This window comes from Fukomys damarensis, unplaced genomic scaffold (assembly GCF_012274545.1).
Source record: "Fukomys damarensis isolate Sample0158 unplaced genomic scaffold, DMR_v1.0_HiC HiC_scaffold_30, whole genome shotgun sequence".
Taxonomy (NCBI): domain Eukaryota; kingdom Metazoa; phylum Chordata; class Mammalia; order Rodentia; family Bathyergidae; genus Fukomys; species Fukomys damarensis.
The window spans coordinates 38,348,325-38,370,744 of record NW_022900942.1 but is presented as its reverse complement, the minus strand read 5'-3'; the positions used below and the strand labels follow the sequence as shown (position 1 = coordinate 38,370,744).

At 40.9% G+C, this 22,420-nt stretch overlaps 2 protein-coding genes across 3 annotated transcripts in view; one reads left to right on the top strand and one right to left on the bottom strand.

The window, feature by feature from the left end:
• Atp5f1a (ATP synthase F1 subunit alpha) overlaps nt 1-5,903 on the bottom strand; it is a 14,880-nt gene extending 8,977 nt beyond the window's left edge. Inside the window, exons 1-3 of the mRNA XM_010637390.3 lie at nt 5,752-5,903; nt 3,319-3,397; nt 1,190-1,359 (exon numbers count right to left, since the gene is read on the bottom strand). Coding sequence (XP_010635692.1) covers nt 1,190-1,359; nt 3,319-3,397; nt 5,752-5,811 — 309 coding nt within the window. The 5' untranslated portion in view covers nt 5,812-5,903. The remainder of the gene's footprint in view (nt 1-1,189; nt 1,360-3,318; nt 3,398-5,751) is intronic.
• A 280-nt stretch (nt 5,904-6,183) lies between these two features.
• On the top strand, nt 6,184-22,064 carry Haus1 (HAUS augmin like complex subunit 1). Of its 2 annotated transcripts, none has more exons than XM_010637389.2 (9): nt 6,184-6,256; nt 8,032-8,206; nt 12,380-12,515; nt 13,939-14,073; nt 15,465-15,588; nt 16,080-16,145; nt 18,916-18,987; nt 19,697-19,744; nt 21,827-22,064. In XM_010637389.2, exons 1-9 carry the CDS (start codon nt 6,254-6,256, stop codon nt 21,875-21,877), a joined length of 810 nt encoding a protein of 269 aa, XP_010635691.1. In that variant the 5' UTR covers nt 6,184-6,253; the 3' UTR covers nt 21,878-22,064. The 2 variants fall into 2 exon arrangements, with proteins under 2 accessions (XP_010635691.1, XP_010635690.1); XM_010637388.3 differs by lacking the exon at nt 6,184-6,256 and adding an exon at nt 6,799-7,395.
• The last annotated feature ends 356 nt before the right edge of the window (nt 22,065-22,420 follow it).

Genomic DNA, 22,420 nt, shown 5'->3' with positions numbered 1-22,420 from the left:
TGGAAACAAAAAAAAAAAACACACAAGCTATCCAATTGTAGCCAACCAAGAACAAATTCACAGCTTTCTGGGAAGCTGACATAAAAAAATTGCCAAATTTGAGCCCAGCCTGGGCTTAGAAAGACCCTGTTTCAAAAGAAAAAAAAAAAGAGGGCTAGGGAATACAGCTCAGTGGGAAGGCCTTGGGTTCAATCCCCAGTACCTTGAAGGGAAAAATACGTTTCTATAATTTAACAGGGTAAAGTCATCTCTGATCACTATAATTGGTATTTCAAACTGGTTAAAACATTAAGATCTCTAAATCCTTTGTGAAGTACCAATGCTACTCTAGGAAGTCTGCTGAATAAGGAAAGACCTGGGACAGTGCTTACTTACAATAAATACAGAACACTGCAGGTACAGACTTTCTCTTATGTTTAACACACTATCCACTATCCCGTGGTTAAACAGAACATTTAAACATAAGTTGTAAAGAATTAGAACTCAGCTCTTCAGTTACACTAGCCACAGAAAACATTTACACATAAGTTTCAATCTCACCTTCTGAAAATATATAAACTGAAGATAAGAGAGGCCACATTTGCAGCCAAGGTCTTACAGTTAATAACTAGTCTTCCACATCAAGTGGCTTTTTCCATAGTAGATACCGCTAAGAGGATCAACACCTCTTCTCAAATCTGAGTGCTTAGTGTACAGCACTGCTGCACCTGGTTCACCTGGAAATTATCCTTTGCCATCATTAGAGAGCACCTGACTCCTACAACTAGGATCAACCAAATACAAAGTAGATTTGTATTGTTTTAGAGCACCTCAGATATTCCACTAACTCCCCTTTCAATAATACAAAGTCAATGATTTTCGACTTCCCAACAAAAATTTAGTTGAAGTTATTAAATACTTTGGCATAAAATGATCTTAAACAGTAGAACAGAACAGACTTGAACTTCTCATAATTTGGGTGATGACTTACTAAATTTCTTCTTTTGGAGCCAGTGGCCACAATTTATATCGACATTAGTGTGTAAAAAAACTAGCTAAGAAAAAGCCTTTTCAGTTTACTCTTTTACAATCTATAACAAGAGAGGGAAAAATCATCTGGGGAAAACAGACAAATCTGACACAATCTCTGAATTGACGAATGAATAACTGAAGCAAGATCCTAAAACAAAAATTTCATTTTATAATTTACCTTCAAACCTGAAGAAAACTCTACCATTTCTTCTGCCTGAACATTCCTTAGCCCATGTACCCGGGCAATACCATCACCTATACTTAATACACGCCCAGTCTCTTCAAGGTCAACAGATGTATCAGCTCCAAGAATTCGCTCTTCAAGAATAGAGGACATCTCAGCAGTGCCTAAGAGAGCACAACTCAATTTAAAAAACAAAAAAAACAACAAATAAAGAACTCTGGTCCCAAGATCTTTTCAAAACTCATTTCCCAACATAATCAAATTACATTCTAATTTTAGTGTATGTGCTGCCAAAGCAAGCACTAAATTACATTCTAAAATGCTACACAAGATTCTATTCCCAAAACTGGGTACCTACTACCACAAAAATGAGAAATCCAAGTGACTGAAAGGGAAAGGAGTTCTTTACAAGACAAATGTCAATCAATCAAGAAGCTAATCAGTTCGATCCCTGGTACCAAAAAAAAAAGAAGTTAATCAAACTAAACTTTACCTTAAATGTTCTACATGCTTTTAACTTCGAAGTAATCTTTAGAAATGTTGATGTCTGAATTTTTAGCTAAATTCTTATGACATATTTTTAAAATGCAGTGCATTTAAAAAGCAAATGCTGCTGGGTATGGTGTTGTAAGCCTGTAATCCCAGCACTTAGGAGGCTGAGGCAGGAGGATCACTCCAAATTTTTTTGTTTTTTTTTTTTTTTGAGACAGGGTCTTACTATGTAGTTGAGACCGACCTGGAACGCACTATGTAGTCCAGGCGGGTCTCGAACTCACAACAATCTTCCTGCCTCAGCCTCCCAATTGCTGGGATTACAGGTGTGCGTCACCACACCCAGCAGATCACTCCAAATTTAAAGGCCAGGAAAAGCTTCTCAAAAAAAAAAAAAAAAAAAAAAAAAAAAAAAAAAAAAAAAAAAAAAAGCAAATGTTAAGACAGGCATGGAAGCACATGCCTATAATCCAAGTATTTGGAAGGCTGAGGCTACAGAATCTTGAGCTTGAGGCCAGACTCGGCTACACAGAAGACCCTATCTCAAAAAACAAAAAAGCATTAAACACCCTTTAAAGGGGCAAACTATTAGTCTTCACCTCGATATGTGGGATATACTGTGTGTATATATGTATATATTTACCAACTTTTATTTGCAGGGGTGGGGGTGTAGCTCAGCAGAATATTTACCTAGCATGTGCAAGGCTCTGGGTTTAAGAACCAGCACCACCAAAAAGAGAAAAAAATCCTAACATAGCTCCAAAGAAATTTCCCAGCCTAAAGCTGCTCACCTCCACACTGCTCTATTGCATTTGCAAAGTGAAAATTCATAAATTACTAGATATAAGTAGCAGTTGCTGCCTTTGAAAAAGAAATCTATCAGTAAGAATTTTGTTTTTTTAAAACAGGGTCTCACTATAGTTCAGGCTGGCCTCAAACTCAAGGTGGTCTTCCTGTCTCAGTCTCCCAAGTGCTAGGATGACAGATTTCTAATCCTTGTTTGGGAGTGGGGGGGGGGGCTTTCACAGATCAAAAAGGGTGTCTATAAGCCAGGTACTGCACTATGGGAGGTGGTGGCAAAATTCCAAGTTTGAACCCAGCCTGGGCAATTTAGCCTGGGTCAAAAGAAAAAAAAAATCTAAGGCCTAGGAGCAAGGCAGGATGGTGCACACCTGCCTGTAATCCTAGTACGCTGGGCGACTTAAGCAGGAAGATCACAAGTTTGAGCCCAGTTTAGACAACTTAGCAAATCCTGTCTCAAAAAACAATTTTTTTTAAAGGGCTGGGGATGTATCTCAGTGCAAAGGCCCTGGGTTTAATCTCTAGCAGAGCAACAATAAGAACAAAAAAGGTGTCTACTACATGTCTAGTTTGTTTTCACCAGAGGGGAGTTATAAGAACAGAGGATGCACTAATATCAAAAGATTATATAAGTGTAGTTCATTTCACTAGAATAAGAAAGCTTATTAAGACAATGCTAAATGGCACATCTGTGTTTTAAGAATCTGAGATTCTACAGTAAATAAATGAGACAAAATTACCAACAAAAAACCCACCCACTATAGTTAAGTAACCCTTCATAACACATCTTCACTTGAAAGTGTCGTGCAGAGTTATAAACAAGGACTTACCGGACTTTTGAAGGCGAGTGTTAGAGGCATGGAGGTTTCTTGCAGCAATAAAGGATGATCCCAAAGCATTTTTGGAGACCTAGTACAATAACATTCTTAAAATTTTGACTTTTGTAACAGCCTTCATAAAATTGACAAGCTGGGTCAGATGTGGGAGAGTATGCCTGTTCCAGCTATTGGGGGGCTAAAAGGGATAGCAAGGCCACACAGGAATTCAAGGTCAACTTTGGACTCAATAAGATCCTGGCTCAAAAAACCAACGCTGACAAGCTTAAACAATTCAGGTCTAGTTTGATCAAGTTACTGATAAAAATATAAATTATATTTAAAGTATTATTTAAAATAAAGTATTAAGTGAGAAAGCACCTTTTGATATATTTATCTTTTATGTAGTTTCTGAAACACAATAAACACTAAAAGTGTATTTAAAAGGCTGGGCACAGTAGCACATGCCTGTAGTCCCAGCATTTGGGAGGCTCAGGCATGATCATTGCGAGTTCGAGACTTTCTGGGCTACATAGTGAGTTCAAAGCCAGCCTGGACTACACAGCCAAGACTTTTTCTCAAAAAGAGAAAGAAAAAGGGGGTATGGGTTTAAAAATTGCAAGCCAAAGATGTGCATGGTGGCGCACACCTATAATCCCAGCACTCGGGAGGCTGAGGCAGGAGGATCGCTGAGTTTGAGACCAGCCTAGGCTACATAGTGAGTTCCAAATCAGTCTCAACTACATAGTGAGACCCTGTCTCAAAAAAACCAAAAAACTGCAAGCCATGAAAAAAGCAACCATCAGGGACTGGGGATTTAGCTCAGTGGTTCCGGCACCTGCCTTGCAAGTACAAGGACTGGAGTTTGATCCCCGGTAAAGACAGAGAGAGAGAAACTAAAAAAAAAAAAGCAACCATCAAAAAGGTCTAAGTATCTTTCCCTCTAAAAGCTTCCACCTACTATTACTTTGACTTGAGATGTCTGAGTTGTGGCAATTCTCAATACAATTACTTTCTAGAGCAAATCTCAAAACCATGTCCTATTTTACTTTACAAAAACAAAAAAGCTAGGCCTGGTGGTGCACACCATACTCCCAGCATTTGGAGGCTGAGAAAGGCCGGATCACAGCCAAGTTCCAGGCCAGCCTCTGCTACATAGCGAGTTCAAAGTCAGCCTGAATTGCACAGCAGAGACCCTGTCTCAAAAAAAAAAAAAAAAAAAAAAGTATAAGCACAGCCTTGGTAAGAAGGCAACTTAGGGAGCTACAAAAAGGGGTGCGGATGTAGCTGAGTGCAGCGATCCTGGGTTCAATCCCCAGTACTAGGGCAGGGTGGGGTGGGTCGCTGTAAAGAAATAAAGGTAAATTAACAATAGATAAGTAGAGCATGTAGACTTTTTTTCATTGCCGTGAACAAATCCTGCAACACCCTTGAACATGAACCTCTTTTCTTCAAACTCTGATATTCTGAGAGGTCACTGTCCATTCTAAAGCTACTACTCTTTATAAGAGCTAGGTGAAATTCGGCATACCGTAAACGCTTTTCTGCTAACAGAAAACACAGATGCTATTAAAAAGTAGAATAGTACACTATAATAAGTGCATTTATTTCACCTTTCAAATGCATACTACTTTGGCAAAAAAGTGTAAATGTGTTTAATAAGGCTTAAGTTAAATTTTTCAAAGAAGCTTACTGACTTCAGAGAATTCCCCAACGTTATGTTCTTTTTTATTTGAATTCTCAGTCATTGTTTACCAATTGCTCAAAACATCAGATGGACAACTGAAGGACAAAATCTTAAAGTACGTCACGAAGCAAAGCCTTCTGTCAGATCGGGACAATTCAGAAAGCAACTTCAGTGTTGCGACGGTACCTGTCACACAAAACGCTTCTTTACACCAGTTCGGTGTTTCCACGCGGATTCAGTGTTCCGCACTAAGACCAAATACCTAAGTGTCCAAAAAGTCACCTTCCTTATTTCTTTGCTCAGACTGGGCCCCGAGCACAGGTGAAATGCCGGGGCTGCTGACCTTCATTCAAAGTCAGGCTGCCCTGACTCGCGTCCACAGAGCTGACAGCGGTCCTCTCTCTTTCCCCTGTGCGAGACCCAGGCAATCAGCGGCTCTGAGGCTCTGAACCGTCCTCGGGGACCAGCGCCCAAGCCTTGACCTTCATCCAAGTCCCCTCCTAGGACAGCCCTCAAGGCCAAGACAGGAATCCTCAAGAGGCGCATCTCCGGGCAACATCGAGGTCACCGCCTCCCCGGCATCATTTGGCACCACTCTACACGAGCAAAGAAGCCTTTCCAGCGCCCGCGGCCCAGCAGAGCTGCCACGGTGCAAGATGGCGGCCCCTGCCACAGCCCCTCACCCTCCCTGCAGAGATCCCCAGCCAGCAAGCACCATCGTCTGCAGCCCTGCTGAGCTTTCTGCCCGGGCCGCAGCTTACCAGCCCGGCCCGTCTAGGGAGGACGCGGGCCACGGCCGCGGCAACGCGCACTGACAGCATCTTCACAGCTTCTCCTTAGAAAGATCCTCCGCAGCCGCAGCCTCTGGACTGACTGGGACAAAATGGCGGAGCGACGAGGAAGGTCAAGACAGCCGCCCCCCCGACCCGGAAGTACCGCCCCTCGCTGCTGCCACCGGACGCGAATATGCTTTTGTGCTTTCCCCGGTTGTTTTTTCTAACTTCAAGAAATTTTTTTTCTTTTTAAATTTAGATCTCAAAATGACTGATTAGACCGTGGCCAGCTTCGGCTTTGGCATCCATCACACATTTATTTCGGTCTCTTTGAGTCGGCCTTGTGATTGCCCCCGCGATCACGTGAGTAGCGGAAGCTGCGAAAAGCGGGTACCAGGACCTCACCAAGCAAGGTGAACTGGGCGTCAGCGCGTGCCGGCGCTACTGGCTGGACCTGCAGAAGGATCTGTAGTGACAGTGGTGCTAAACTATGGTGCTGTAACAATGGTGTGGCAACAGCCTTCCCCCTGGGCGGCCCCCTCCGTAGCGTCCCTTAGACAGCGAGCTAATCCGCACGTCGCTCTCCCACCTCTTAACCTGCGTCGAGATAAGGGGCAGCCGGGCTTGGGGGCACATACCTGTAATCTCGGGAGGCTGAGGCAGGAGGATCAGAAGTTTGAGCCCAGCTTGGGCAACTTAACTTTAGTGTGACTCTCAAAATCAACAAAAGGGTTGAGGTGTTGTAGCTCAGTATGAAGTCCCTGAGTTCAATCCCCAGCACCGTGTGTGTACACACACACACACACACACACACACACACACACACGAGCGCGAGCACAAAAATGTAAAAGCAGATAGAAAATTACACAACCTCTTATAGTGTTAAACACAAAGTGATGAAGCCAGGCGTGGTGGCAGACGCCTGTAACCTCAGTACTTGGGAAGCTAAAGCAGGAGGATCACCGTGAGTTTGAGGACAGCCTGGGCTACATAGTGAGTTCAAGGCCAGCCTACTATGTAGTGAGACCTTGTCACAAAAAAAAAAAACCAAACCAAAAATAAACAAACAGTGACGGAGGAAGGAGAACTTTAGGGAAGCCAAGAAATGAATAGAATAATGGTTGAGCAGCAGCGACTGTCCTAGTAGATGCTGCTTTAAAATCTTTTTGTGCACATTTAGCTACTCATTAGTAGACAAGGTTAAGATTGCTACAGCTGTTAGTGCCAATGTAGAATTTTTTAAATTTAAATTTATGCAGTCAATGTGGAAGAAACCCAAATGTCTGCTAACCAAAACCCCAAAGTTTTAGGTATTTTTTTTTTAAAAAGTTGATTCAAGCAAGACATAAAACACATACATAAACAAGGAGAAACAGCCTGGTTCGAGTAGCTCTCTTTCTCGTCTAGGAGATTATACCACAGAAGCAGAGAGAACAGGAAAGCCATAAGAGAGGCTGGATCAGCCTTGTCCAAGGTCTAAGTGACCTGGAGTCGGAAAAACCACAATTCCCAGAAATCCTGGGCCAGTGAGGGGCGGGGCTCTCCAGCGAGCCGGGCGTTTCTCCCGTGAGGCGTTTCGCGGAAGTGGCGGGAGCAGTGGCTATGGAGGCGCGGGAGGAGAAAGAGTCTCAGGTGATGGGGTCGGGAGCGGGGCTTTGCGGCCTCTTGGAAGCCGCACTTTTGACACAGTTGCTTAAGCGGTGGTTCTCCCGTGCACCCTAAGCCCCTCTTCTTCTCCCTTCTTCTATATGTCCTTCGCCATCCTCGAACTCCCCTGAAAAGTGCGTTTGAATCCCTTCCCCGCTCTTCCCTTGCTGCGACTCAGCCAGCGACTGAAACCTAGGACCGCGCTGCGATGCGACTTTAAATGCAAAGCCACCTTGATTGGCTGCTTCCTACTAGAAGCTTCACACCCGAGCTGCAGCCCAGCTCTGGGGCCTATAATGCTGTCACATCTACGTACTGAGCTTTAAAGGTTTTCCAACTGAGGCATGTTTTTACCCTATACCGCTTTTTTAGCTTTAAAAAAAGAATGGGCTGTTCTCTGGTAATTTTGGCTTTTATACTATTATTCATTATGCTTGCTTAGTTTGTATTTCTTGTTATCAAATGACTCCCTAAAGAAGATGTGAAGTAGAATGCCAGAATACAGAAATCATTTAGTTTACTTTTCTTTGGCATGGTCCCAACAAGTCATTAACGTAACAACAATAAATAACATAACACTAAAACAAGGCCTATAATATTTGTCTTCTTTTTAATGGTTAGGTTGCTGAGTGGTTGAAAAAAATATTTGGAGATCATCCGATTCCACAGTATGAGGTGAACTCACGGACCACAGAGATTTTATATCACCTTGCAGAACGCAACCGGGACCGGGACAGGGACGCCTGCCTAGTAATAGAGGACTTGAAACAAAAAGCAAACGAATATGAGTCAGAAGGTGAGATTTAAGGCTAGCGTGTTTTTTTAGTTTTGTTTTTGCCATGCTGTGGATGCTACAGGACATGCTACAGCTGAGTTACAGCCTCAGCCTTTTTTATTTTTTATTTATTTATTTTGGTTTTTTAGACAGGATCTCACTATGTAGTTGAGACTGACCTGGAACTCACTCTGTAGCCCAGGCTGGTCTCGAACTCATAGCGATCCTCCTGCCTCAGCCTCCCAAGTGCCGGGGTTACAGGCGTGTGCCACCATGCCCAGCCAGCCTTTTTTATTTTTTGAGACAAGTTTTCCCTGAGTTTCCCAGGTTGGCCTCGAACTTTCCATCTTCCTGCCTCAGCCTCTAAATCTGGAGTTTTGCATGAGATACTAAATGTAAGTAGCCATGGACTGGGGATTTAGTTCGGTGGTACCACCCGCTTGCAAGCATAAGATCCTGAGTTCAATCTCCGGAACAACAACAACAACAAAAAAAAATCCACATTTTATAACACTAAGGTATATAACAGTGTGGAATACTTACTTTGCTTCTTTATTTTACCTAGATTTATCTTCCATTCTGTTAGCATTAACTTTTCAAATCATTAATTTTATTATAGAAATATTTTTAAAATATTTCTACAGTTCTGTGGTTCAAACTGAGGGAGCACTGAGCTACATCCCAGCCCTTTTTATTTTGAGACCCAGTCTTCCTAATTTGCCCTGGTTGGCCTTCAATTTCATTTCTCCTAGTTTAGCCTGCCTGGTAGCTGGGATTATAGTTGTGTGCTATCATGCACAGCTGTAATAAATATTTTACTGGTGCTCTGATAGCAAAATAGCCCTAAAAGATACAAGTCTAGCCAGACAGGGTGATACATGCCTGTAATCCCAGCTACTCCAGTCTAATGAAGGAGGATCAACTGAAAGTGCCAGGCCAGCCCTTGCAATCTAGTAAGACAGGATCTCAAAATAAAAAATATGGTCTGGGGTTGTAGCTCAGTGGCAGAGGGCATACCTAGCATGTAGGAGTCCATGGGTTCAATCCCAGAACCACATACACACAAAGAATCCTGAACTTAGCTTCACACACAAGATGCTTTATGGTTTTTTTCCTTCTGTTTGTTAGGTCTGTTTCTAGCCTTAGTCATAAGCTTTTCTTCTACATGTAGATAATCCAGGTCCTTACAGATTCTACAAGTGTTACACCATTGAGCTCTTGCCTATATCACCCCAGGCCTTGCTTTCATTAAAAAAATATTTTTTATTAGTATATTTGCAATAGATGCATTTATTGTGGGGAGTTGGTACATACTCATTATTGCATCTTAATCCTTCATACTCTCCCATCCCTTTTCTCCCTTCTCTTTACCTCCCTCACTAGATCCACTTCCTATCTGCAAAGCATCTGCCTGTTTCCTATAATCTTCTATTTTACTTTTTAAATTTTTTTTTATTTTACTCTTTAAATTACTTTACTTTGGGTTTCTTAGAGAAACCATGTGACATTTTAACCATTGTGTCTGATTTATTTTACTAGCGTTTTATTCTCGAGGTGCATCCATTTTCCTAAAAATGGCTCAATTTTATCTTTATGGTTGAGTAATACTCCATTGTGCATGAATACCATATTTTCTTTATCTGCTCATCTGTTGATGAACATATAGGCAACTTCCAAGATTTGGCAGGATTATGCTCTATAAACATGGATGTGCATACCATTGTAATATGATGTCTTTAAACTCTTGAGATATCTAGAAAGGATATAGCTCGGTTGAATGGAATTTCTATTTCTAGTTTTTTGAAGAATCTCCATATTGATTTCCACAGTGATTGTACTAATTTACATTCCCACCAGCAGTGTAGAAGTGTTCCTCTTTCCCCACAACCTCTATAGTATTTGTTGTTTTGGATTCTTTTTTGTTTTGTTTTGTTTTTTTGAGATAGGGTCTCACTATGTAGTTGAGACTGCCCTGGAACTCACTATGTAGCCCAGGCTGGTCTCGAACTCACAGTGATCCTCCTGCCTCAACCTCCTGAGTACTGCGATTACAGGTGTGCACCACCAGGCCCAGCCTTGTTTTTGTTTTTTATTGAGTTTATTGGTACATTTTAGGTATACAGTACAATTACTTTCATTATTGGGATCTTGTACCTTTACATGACAGGTCTTGGTTCTCATTTTTCCGGCTTGTTTTTGTATTCTTGATGCTGGCCATTCTCCCTGGAATAAGATGGAATCTCAGTGTTGTCTTTACATGCATTTCTTGAATAGCCAAAGATACTGAACTCTTTCTTTTTTGTGTTTGTTTCTTTTTTGTTTGTTTGTTTTTGGTACAGGGATGGGGATAGAACTTTCGACCTTGCACTTGCTAGGCAGGCGGCAGGACCACTGAGCTAAATCCCCAGCCCCATGTGTTTGTTTTTTGAGACAGTCTTGCTCTGTAATTCAGCCTGGCCAGACTTACTGTACATAGCCCAGGCTGGCCTCCAACTTGCAGTGATCCTTCCACCTCAGCCTCCCAAGTGCTGGGATTACAGATGTGCACTACCACTCCCCTGAGCATTTTTTTCTTTTTGGCCATTTGTACTCTTTCTTATGAGAAGTATCTGTTCATTTCAGTTGCCTGTTTTTTGATTGAGTCTTTCATAGGGGGTCTAATCTTTTCTACAGTTCTTTGTATGTTCGGGGTACTATTCCCCTGTCAAAGCAGTAGCTGGCAAAAATTTTTCCCATTCTCTTGGTTTTTCACTCAGTAGTTCCCTTTGATGTACAGCTTTTTTATTTTATATAATCCCACTTGTTGGTTCTTGGTATTATTTTTTGTTCAGAAAGTTATTGCATATGCCTGTATCTTCAAGCACTTCACCATTTCATGTTCCAGGCTATTGTTTCCTTTTAATATCTAGGTCTTTGATTCATTTTGAATTATTTTAGTACAAGGTGAAAAATAACAGTTCTACATTTTTTCTTCTGTATGTTGAGAATCAGTTTTCTCAGTATCATTTATTAAAGAGCCCTATGTTTTAGCCCCTTTGTCAAAGATCAGCTGGCTCAATACGCCAAGGACTGTTTCTATATTGTCTGTGGTGTTCCATTGATTGGCATGTCTTTTTGTGCCAGTACCATGCAGTTTTCCTCACTGTAACTTTGTAATAGAGCCTGCAGTCTGAGATTGTGATCCCTCCTGCTTTGTTGTGGGTGCTGGAAAGTTGAATATCCACATGTATAAGAATTTGGACTGGGCATGGTAGCACATACCTCCCAGTACTTTGGGAGGCAGAGGCAGAAGAACCTCGAGTTCAAGCCCAGCCTGGGGAATTTAGCAAAACCCTGTCTCAAAAAGGAAAGGGAGACTTGGCTTGGGATGTAGCTCAGTGCAAAGGCCCTGGGTTTGATCCCCAGTACCACAGAAGAAGAAGAAATAGTACTTTGATTCTACCTCACACCATATATAAGAATTAACTCAAAATGAATCCAAAGCCTAAATGTTAGAGTTAAATTTAAAGCTGGTATGATGGTGTGTACCTATAATCCCAGAATTTTGGGAGGCTAAGGCAGGCAGATGGTAAGTTCAAGGCCAGAATAGATAATTTAGTGACTTAGTGTCTCAAAATAAAAAGTGAACACAGAGTTGAGAACCTGGGCATGGTACACACACCTGTAATCCCACCTTTCTAGGGACCTGAATTAGGAGGATTACAAACTCAACCTTAGACTGGGCAAATGAGAAAAAGTGATTGCTAGGGCTTTGTGGGTTAGAAGGTTGGAAATGTTGACTAAGGAATGTGGGATTTCCTTTTTTGGAGTGATGCAAATGTTGCACAACATATTTGATGATGGAGCCAGACATATTGGCGCATGCCTGTAATCCCAGCGCTTGGGAGGCTGAGCCAGAAGAATCACCATGAGTTTGAGACCAGCCTGGGCTACATAATGAGTTCCAGGGCAGTCTGAACTGCATAGTGAGACCCTGTCTCCCAAAAAAAAAAAATGAAAGAAAGAAAGAATTTAAAAAACCAAAAGAAAAAGGTAGATTTGATGGTGGATATAAACCCTTGAATATACTGAGTCATTCAGTTGTGTGCCTAAGGTACATAGATTTTATGGTATGAGTTGTATATCATGAAAGATATTAGAAGTTTAAAAAACAGACAAACATTCTTAGTCACCATGAAATTCTTTTCTTTTCAGCCAAGCATCTTCAAGACCTCCTCGTGGAGAGTGTGAACTTTTCCCCTGCAAATCTGTCTAGCACTGGTTCTATGTATCTGAATGCTTTGGTTGACAGCGCAATGGCCCTTGAAACAAAGGATACCTCACTAGCAAGGTAATTATGGTGACATTTTAAATTTCTGTAGTCATATTTGCTATAAGGTATTGACCTAAGTACTTGTTATTCTCAAGGTAATTCTGTACAGAAACAATGATAAATGCAAAAGCACTGAACTTTAATTTATCCCTTCTTTTTGCTAGTAAGATTAATTCAGATAGATGTGGTATTGATTAATTTTTTAGAGTTTTCTTTCAGGATTAGGTTGTGAAGATTGGTTGTCATTTATATTTGGAAAAAGAGAAGGTATTGCTTACATTGATTCCTATAAACAATAAGAAAAGCAGTGGGCTAACTCATCTAATTTAGCATGGTGAATTCTAGTGATGTCCTACCCTGTTGGGTAGATTAGGGTAGGGACCTTCATTCTTTGTGCTAGACACTTCATTTGTATAATGGCATGGTTCTCTCAACGACCATAAAAGGAAACTGAACCACAGAAAGGGTGTTAAGTAACTTCTCCAACTAGTGAACGGTACAGTTGGAATGCTAACTCAATCTGGCTCCCAAGTCCATGTGATTGTCACTGGTGGTAATTAGGACTACCAGTGCAACTTCACTTGAGAACTGTACGGATGGGGTTTTTTTGGTATTGGGGATCGAACTTGGGACCTTGCGCTTGTAAGGTAGGCGGCAGCACCATTGAGCTAAATCCGCAGCAACACAGATGTTTTCTTAATTACCTTAAGTCAAATCGGCGGACACCAGTTGTAGGTGAGATATGTGAACCCTTGGAAAGCAGAGTAAATAGAACAGTAACTGCCTTCAAGAAAAATTAATCCCAGGGCCGGGGATTTAGCTCAGTGGTTCTTGCGCCTGCCTTACAAGCACAAGGACCCAAGTTTGATCACCGGTACCAAAACAAAAAACAACAAAAAAAAAAACAATGTCTTTGAACTCTCAGATGAGGGAGATGGACGTGTAAAACTCTATTATATATGTGACAGCTATAGTAGTACAAGAATATATAAGCAGTAGCTGGGAGCACAGAGAAAAAAGTAGTGAATATAGCCAGGTATGGTGACATACCCCTGTGACCCTAGCACTCAAAGAAGCTGAGGTAGGATCCCAAGTTTAAGCCCAGCCTGGGCAATTTAACAACTTAGTGAGACCCTATCTCAAAGTTTTCAAAAATGTAAAAGGCCGGGGGTGTAGCTCACTGTGAAGGACTTGGGTTCAATCCCCAGTGCCACCCACCCACCCACACACACAGCAAATTCAAGACCGGGATACATCTTAACTGAATATTGAAGGACAAATGAAACTTTGACAGTTGAAGGACATTTCAAGAGATGGAAACAGCATGTAAAAAATGCATAAAGGTATGAAACGGTGATTATATGAGTGTCTACTTATGGATGTAACTAATAATTATAATCATTGCCCTTAATTCACATATGTAACCAGATTCTTCTTTTAGTTTTATTCCTGCAGTGAATGATTTGACCTCTGATCTTTTTCGTACCAAATCCAAAAGTGAAGAACTCCAGCTTCAACTGGGAAAACTTGAAAAAAACCTGACAGCAACTCTAGTATTAGAAAAATGCCTGCGAGAGTGAGTTGAAAATGGTGGCAGTTTTCATTATAAAGACAGTGTTACATTATTTTCATTGATTTAGCTCAATGGCACTGTGCCTGCCTTGTAAGCACAAGGTCTTGAGTTCAATCCCTGTTACCCAGGGGGTAAGATTGTCAGACTTATAAAATGTTGGCAGTAGATATGATTTTTTAAAACAAAGAAGGTAGGATCTATATATATATTTTTTTTTTTTTTGCAATACCGGGGACCTTGTGCTTGTGAAGTAGATGGCAGCCCCACTGAGCTAAATCCCCAGCTCTTTTTTTTTTAGACTTTTTTGAGACAGGTCTCTCTATATAATCTAGACTGGCCTTGAATTTAGGCTGGCTTCAAACTCACATTAGTCTTCCTGCCTCAGTCTCCTGCAGTTGGGATTACAGGCGTGCCCCATAACACTTGGCCCGTAAGACATTTTTTAAGAAGAAAATGACCTGAGTGGAAGTAAGGAATGGTTGGGTAAATATTTTCACCACTTTATACAACTTAGTACATTTGTATTGTGTTTTTGTCTTTACTTTGTAATACTGGGGCTGGAACCTGGGGCACTTGCACATGCTAAGCTGAGCTACATGCCCAGTCCTTTTTTGTTTATTTATTTGTGGAGACAGGGTCTTGCTGAGTCCCTAAGATACTCAGGCTGGGATCAAACTTATGATCCTCCTAGTCTCCCGCATAGCTGGGATTCTGTAGGTGTGTGCCACTGAAACTGGCTCACCTAGTATTTTGTTGCACTTTTTGACTTAAAGCTCTGATATCCCTCTTTGATACTGGGGCCCGCCTTTTGGTCCACATTGCTCCAGAAATTCAGGCCAGTGAATAAGGATATATAAATGCACTAGTAATTTGTTGTGGTGTAAATTTATTCAAATATGAAAAATACATGTACAGGGCACTGTGCCATGTCACATTTAGGAGGCCTTTGGGACCTCATATTTCAGATTTGCTTTTAGAATATATTAATTTACTAAAAAAAAGATGATAGAATAGGGAGATAGACTTTGTGGAGACAAGGGGATTTGGAGGAGGGAAGGAGAAAAGGAAATAAAAAGGATCAAAATGTGATACGTATATGTGTATGTACCAGTTATCTCATGATGGACATATTCATTGTGTATCTCAAACAATACTAGTAAAAATTTTCTATTAAAATTATCTTAAATTACTCCTTAAGATGAATCCCACATGGGAACACAGAGGGAAATAACCTGAAGACTGCATGGTAGACCGGGTTATAAACTTTGTGGTAGAGAATTCAGCAAGTAGGTTATCTACCGTTCACTAAGCCAGTATTAAAATGTAGTGGTTTCTTTTTTATAATAATTTTACTGAGGAGGAAGAGAAAGTGCTTTTGATTTTACTTTTTAAAGAGATCTTAAGAAGGCAGAGCTCCATCTGTCTGCTGAAAAGGCCAAAGTTGACAGTCGTCTTCAGAACATGGACTTCCTGAAGGCAAAGGCAGAGGAATTCAGATTTGGAATCAGAGCTGCAGAGGTGTGTATGAAGGGCAGAACATAAAAATCTTTTTGACCTTTATTCTCACAACTAGGCAGCATTATTAGTCTCTTGCACAGAAGAGGGAACTACGGAGTGGATAAGTAACTTGCCCAAGGTTATATAACTACTTAGCTGCAGATTCAGACTCCAAGTCAGGCATTCAGGCTCTGACGCTCAGGCCCTTAAGCTCTGCACCCATTTTAGCACAATCTTAGCACAATGTGTGAGTGCAGGAAGGATTCACAGATAACGTAAAAGGGCCTAGATCCATGTATAATTTTTCATCAGATTGGTAAGCTACTTTTAATATATTACATGTTGAAAATATTTAATGATAGTCATTTTTAAAGTAACTTCCTGGGCTGGAGATTTAGCTCAGTGGTTCCACCGCCTGCCTCGCAAGCGCAAGGACCTGAGTTCAATCCCTGGTACCCCAAAAAATAAATAAATAAAGTAACTTCCTAACTGAACACTTTTTGTAATTATAGGAGCAGCTTTCAGCTAGAGGCATGGATGCTTCTCTGTCTCATCAGTCACTAGTAGCACTGTCAGAGGTGAGCCTGTCTTAGTCTCTTTTCTGCTACTCTAACACAGTGCCACATGTCTACTTAAAAACAGTAGATATGTGTGTTTGGCTAGAAGTCTTAAGATCGAGACTGCATTTGTCAAGGGTCTTCTGCTATGTTGTAACCTGGTGGAAATGGCAAATGAGCACAAGGCAGTCAGGGAGTGGAAGCAGCCAACTCCCACCTGTTCATGGAGCCTGTGCCTGACCACTCTGGACTAGAGTCCACCTGTTATTACTGTACAGTACCAGTTACATTTCAATGATTTTGGGGGAGGACATTCAAACCGTAGCGCTTATTTCAACCTCACTTAATTTTCTTTAAACTATTAGTCCAGGGCTGGGGATTTAGTTCAGTGGTACCGCCTCCTGCCTCGCAAGGGCAAGGTCCTAAGTTCGATCCCCAGTACAAAAAAAAAAAACTATTAGCCCACAATCTGCTTTTTCTTCTTTTTTTCCTTTGTGACCTTTATGCATATCGGCTTGATTTCTTTTCCTCCCATGCTGAGGATAGAACCAGGGCCTCGCACATGCTATGCAAATGCTTCACCACAGTGCCAGCCTATTTCTGGCCCTATTTTTGTACTTTATGTTTACTATTATCTGTGTCTTTATTGTCCGTTTAACTGTATATATAACCTTCATTTGTTTGCCCTCCTTTATGTGTTGTTGTAGGCTAGAAACTTTTTGCTAGAATCAGTAATATATAGTTGACTTATTTCTCAAACACTTGAGTATCTCTGTGCTAACCATTTAGGAGCTCCTCTTCTCTTTCATCGTACAGTAGAAGTAGAAGGCCCAAAATTCCTGGAGTTTCCAAATTCAATTCTAGGTTTTCAGGTTGTATGAATTTTATCTATTCTGGTGATAACAACGAGAAACAAAAGGTTTTTATTTCTTTTTTTATTCTTTTTGTTAATTTTGAGACAGGATCTTGCTGTGTTGCTAAGTCTGGTCTTGCTATCCTCCTGCCTCAGCCTCCTGAGTAACTAGGACTACAGGGGCTCACCACCACATCCAGCTTATTGTATTCTACTTCATTTTATTTTATTTGTTTACTTTTTTTGCAGCACTAGAGATTGAATCCAGGGGTGCTGCTCTACCCCTAAGCTGCATCCTTGCCTCACCCCCCTTTTTCTTTTTCTTTTTTTGAGACTAAATTGCCCAGATAGGACTTGAACTTGTCATCGTTCTGCTTCAGCTTCCCTTAATGCTGGGATTACAACCACATACCACTACCTCTGTCTTTATTATTGTTGTTTCGTTTTGCTTTTTGAGACAGGATGTCACTATGTAGTTCAGGCTGTCCCTGAACTCACTCTGTAGCCCAGGCTGGCCTCCAATTTATGCAGATCCTCCTGTCTCAGCCTCCCGAGTGCTGAATAATAGGCATGTGCCACCATACCCAGCCCTTTATTTTATTTTATTCTTTTTTTATTTTTTTTTTAAGACGGGCTGTCACTATGTAGCCCAGGCTGGCCTTGAACTTGTGGCAGTCCTGCTTCAGCCTCACAGGTGTTGGGATTGCAGGCATGAGCCACCACGTCTGGCTATTTCATTATTATTATTTTATTTTATGTTTTCAGCAGTGGGGATCAAACTGGGGACCTTGTATTTGCGAGGCAGGTGCAGTGCCACTGAGTGAAATTCTTGGCCCTATTTTATTATTCTTCAGGGTTTTGGTTTTTGTTTTTTTTGTTTTTTTTTTTTTTTTTTTTTTTGTATTTACAGTTTTCAATAGAAAGTTGACAATTCATAAATATGTATTTGAAACTCTAGTTGTTCCTTTATATTCTGAAAAATTTGTAATCACATTCTTTTGTATCTAGACAGATTACATCAGTCTTATTCTTAGTAAATGAGAATATAGCTTTCCCATTGTAAACATAAGTATTATTTTCATTGGAAGTAAACTTATCTTTTTGAAGTTGTTTGATACCTTCTTAAAAAATCCTTGGTGGGTCGGGGATTTAGCTCAGTGATGCCACTGCCTGCCTCGCAAACTCAAGGTCCTGAGTTTGATCCCTGGTATCAAAAATAAAATAAAGCCGGGCGTGGTGGCGTATGCCTGTAATCCCAGCACTCAGGAAGCTGAGGCAGGAGGATCGCTGTGAGTTTGAGACCAGCCTGGGCTACATAGTGACTCCCAGGTCAGTCTCAACTACATAGTGAGACCCTGCCTCAAAAAAACAAAGAACAAACAAACAAAAAAATAAAATAAAAAATATCCTTGGGTTGGGATGTAGGTGAGTGGTAGAGTGCTTGCTAACATGCATGAGGCCCTGGGTTTAATCCCCAGCATCGCAAAAAATAAATAAATAAAATAACACGTCCTAAAACTGCTGGGCACAGTAGCACACACCTGTAACCTCAGCACTCAGGAGGTTTGGGCTGAAGAATGGCAAGTTTGAGACCAGCCTGGGCTACATGGCAACGTAGGGAGACCTGTCTCAAAAACAACAAAATCCTTATATTAATGCTTTATTGTATTTATTTCAGAAGTGAGGGGGAGTTTTGTTTCACTACCGAGCATTAAACCTAAGACCTTCATGCTGAGTTTTACCCCCAGCCTTTTTTCATGTTTTAGTTTGAGACAGGTCTCATTGAGTTTCTGAGGATGGGCTCAAACCTGTTATTCTCTTGCCTCCGCCTCTGAGTGATGGGATTCGAGGAGCGTGCTACAGTGCCTGGCAGGAAATGAGCACTCCTTAACTGCACTATGACTGTGTCTTACTCTGTGATGTTTTTTTCACTCCCAGAAACTGGCAGAGCTAAAACAACAGACTATACCTTTGAAGAGAAAACTGGAGTCCTACTTAGACTTAATGCCGGTAATTATTTTTATGGAATTAATTTTAAAGTATTGTCTCTAACTTTCCACAAAGGCAATAAATGATCATAAAAATTGTGGGTTCATGTCCAACGATTTAAAATCGGTGAATTTCACTATTGTGAAATTTTGGCTATTTACTGTTTTCCATAATTAAAAATTTTTTTCAAACAAAACATCTATTGGTACATTTTAGAGATATATAATGATAACACTCATCACAGGAAATTTGCACCTTTACATGATATATCCTGCCTCTTATTTTTTTCCCATTTCCCCCTCCCCTCCTTTATACTAAACTTTTGTTTCCATTTTTTCCCTTCTATTTTTACTTTTTTCTTGTCCTTTCCTTCCTTTCTCTCCCCTTATTCCCCTTCCCATTTGAACATTTTCTTCCCATTTCTCAATATCTGTTATACATTTTAGTCCTTATTTCAAACTGTGGTCTCAGGGTGCATCCATTTAGCTATAAATGTCTCAAGCTCACCATTCTTCACTTGCTCTTAGCCAAAAGGCCGAGAAGCGATAAACTCACCATTCTTCATGACAGAGTTATATGAAAAAACACATCTTCTTTATCTATTCATCAGTTCATGAGCATTTGGGCTGTTTCCAAGATTAAATTTTGTGAAAGGGATTATAGTATGTTTTTTCCTCCTTTGAATCTGAACTGAAGCACTGTAACTTTTCCTTATGTTTTTCTTTAAAAGAATCCATCTCTTGCACAAGTGAAAATTGAAGAAGCTAAGAGAGAATTAGTAAGTAGTTCCCATTTCTTCTTCATATTTGTATTTATTTATTTTTATATATTATTTATTTCTTGTTTTTTGTTTGTATAGTTCAGGCTGTCCTTGAACTCAACTATGTAGCCCAGGCTGGCCTCTAATTCACATTGATCCTCCTGGCCCCTCAGGTGCTGGGATTATAGGCGTGCACTACCATGTCCAGCTTCTTTATATTTTTTAAAAGAAATGAAACAGCCAGTGTAGTTGTGCGTGCATGAATCAAAGTACTTGGGAGGCTGAAGCAGGAGGATTGCCACAAGTTTGAGGCTGGCCTGGGCTATATAATGAGTTCAAGGCCAGCCTGAACTACACAATGAGATCCTATCTCAAACAAAAACAAAAATCAGAAGAATGAATAAATGCTGATCTAGCTAAAGCCTTTTTCATTCTCCATCTTTCTTCTTCAGTTATAAGCTACAGACCCAGCCAGGCATGGTGGCGCACGCCTATAATCCCAGCACTCGGGAGGCTGAGGCAAGAGGATTGCTGTGATTTTGAGACCAGCCTGGGCTACATAGTGAGTTCCAGGGCAGTCTCAACTGCATAGTGAGACCCTGTCTCCGAAACAAAACAAACAACAATAAACCACAGAGCCAAAGTTGCCTTGCATCCTTCCCATGCACTGTTTAATACTTTTTGGGGTATATCTCCATGCAATTTTAGTGCTGTTTCATGTCTTTAAGATTTTACATAAATTTCCCAAGTAGGAAAAAGGGGTTGAGATAATAAATATTCTAGGCAAAAAAGAATGAGCAGCAAGGCATGGTGTTACACATCCGTAATCCCAGTACTGTGAAAGACTGAGGGAGAGGCTCACAAGTTTGAGCCTAGCCTGAGCAGCTTAGTGAGTATAGTGAGACCCTGTCACACTATTAAAGACTGAGCTGGGACCTAGCTCAGTGCAAAGCTCCTGGCTTCAACCCTCTACACCTCACACACACAGTATTAGCAAAGGCGGGTCTGGAAGTGTGGCTCATTGCAGGGTCTGGGTTTGATCTGCAGCACCCCAGAAAGGGAGGGAAGCAGGTAGGTGAGCAGACTGGTTGCAGTGGCTCACAGTGACATCTTCTTGCTCTTCCAGAGGCTGAGGTGAGGGGATCACTTGAAAACATGAGTTTGAGGCCAGCCTAGCAAGACTCCTTTAAAAGAAAAAGAATTGGCAAAGGCATAAGAGACGAGGAATGAAAGATTGTTCTGAACTGTGGCAAGTGATGAGCTGCAGCTCAGGAACACACATCCTAAGATAGGACTGATAGAAATAAATTGGTTTATGATATAAAAGGTCCTAAATATAATGAGGGTTGAACTTGGAGGCTGTAAGGGACCAGTAAAAGTTGCTGTGTATTTCCTTGTTTTTAAGGTCAAGAGAAATGTGATCAGAGCTATAGATTTTGGTTAGGCCCAAGCTTTAGGAAGATTAATAACCAGTGTGAAAGGCAGATTGGAGGAGGCAAGAGAAAATTGCAAACACAAGTTAGCCTATTTAGGCCAGACAGAAAGTTGTAAGAGCCAAGTGTGGTGGTGCATGCCTATGATTCTAGCACTTGGGAGGCTGAGGCAGGAGGATCACTGTGAGTTCAAGGCTAGCCTGAACTACATATTGAGACCCTGTCTCAGAAAACAAAAAATAGTCATAAAAATAGTAGTAATGAGAATAGAAAAGCAGTTATGTGAGAGATGTAGAAACAGGAGTAAACGTTAGAAAAATCTATTTATATATCACTGCATTGATTTATTTGTAGATTTTTCCCCTCCTTTGGGTGTTTATTAGAATCAGTGAAGAGTCTGAAAACTTTTGAGAGGAATTGGAGGGAAGAAGAGGGTCTAAAGCAAGGGAAAAAACCAGGAGTGGTGGCTCATGCCTGTAGTGTTCCCACTGGGGAGGCTGAGGCAAGAGGATCCCAAATTCAAGAGAATGTTTAAAGCATATTTGATATTTGTAATGGTATTAAAAAATTTCTGTTCTAATGTTTTTCTTTTTGTTTCCCTTATTTTAAATAGCATTCAATATTATAGCATCTGTTTTATATCCTTACTATTTCTTTCTCTATTTAGGATACCATTGAGACCGAACTTTCAAAGAAGGTAGACATGATGGAACTGTGACCAGAGCCGAACAAATATGTTTTTCCTTAGCAAAATAAGTTAAATAGAACTTTACGGGGTTTTTTAATCTGCTTGGCATACCTTAACGAAATTTCTGTTCTTAGTTGAAATAGTAATGTCCTGTTAACAGAATAATGGTCCCGAGTTATACATTGCATTTTTGTGCCCAGATACAATTTTCGTATTAAAAAGCATTTTCTAAAGCTGGGCCTGTTGGATTTTCTGTGTGGGCACTTCAGAATCCTTCAGGTTCAAACACATGGCAGACTACACAGTGATGCCTGTCTCAGAACAAACAAAGTCTCTCAGCATCTGTAGTGGGGAACATTGTCATGGCTGTCACATATACACTCAGTCAGCTAAAGTGAAAAGGGAAGGTTGTGCAGTTCCTGCCCTGTTTCTTCCACTCTCCTTTCTCCGGGGACTCGGTGTTGTTCTTTCCGATCAGCTCACCTGCTTGCCTCCAAATGTTAATATATGCAGGAATTTAGTGTATGAGAAAATGACCTTTTAAATCAGGAATAGAAAGGTGGGTAATTCTAC

What these genes read in the sequence shown, in the direction of transcription:
- Haus1 (XM_010637388.3), top strand. Translation starts at nt 7,366, where the DNA reads ATGGAGGCGCGGGAGGAGAAAGAGTCTCAG. An exon ending in AAGGATACCTCACTAGCAAG is followed by an intron (nt 12,516 to 13,938) that starts GTAATTATGGTG and finishes TTCTTCTTTTAG; the next exon opens with TTTTATTCCTGCAGTGAATG. An exon ending in AAGAAGCTAAGAGAGAATTA is followed by an intron (nt 19,745 to 21,826) that starts GTAAGTAGTTCC and finishes TTCTCTATTTAG; the next exon opens with GATACCATTGAGACCGAACT.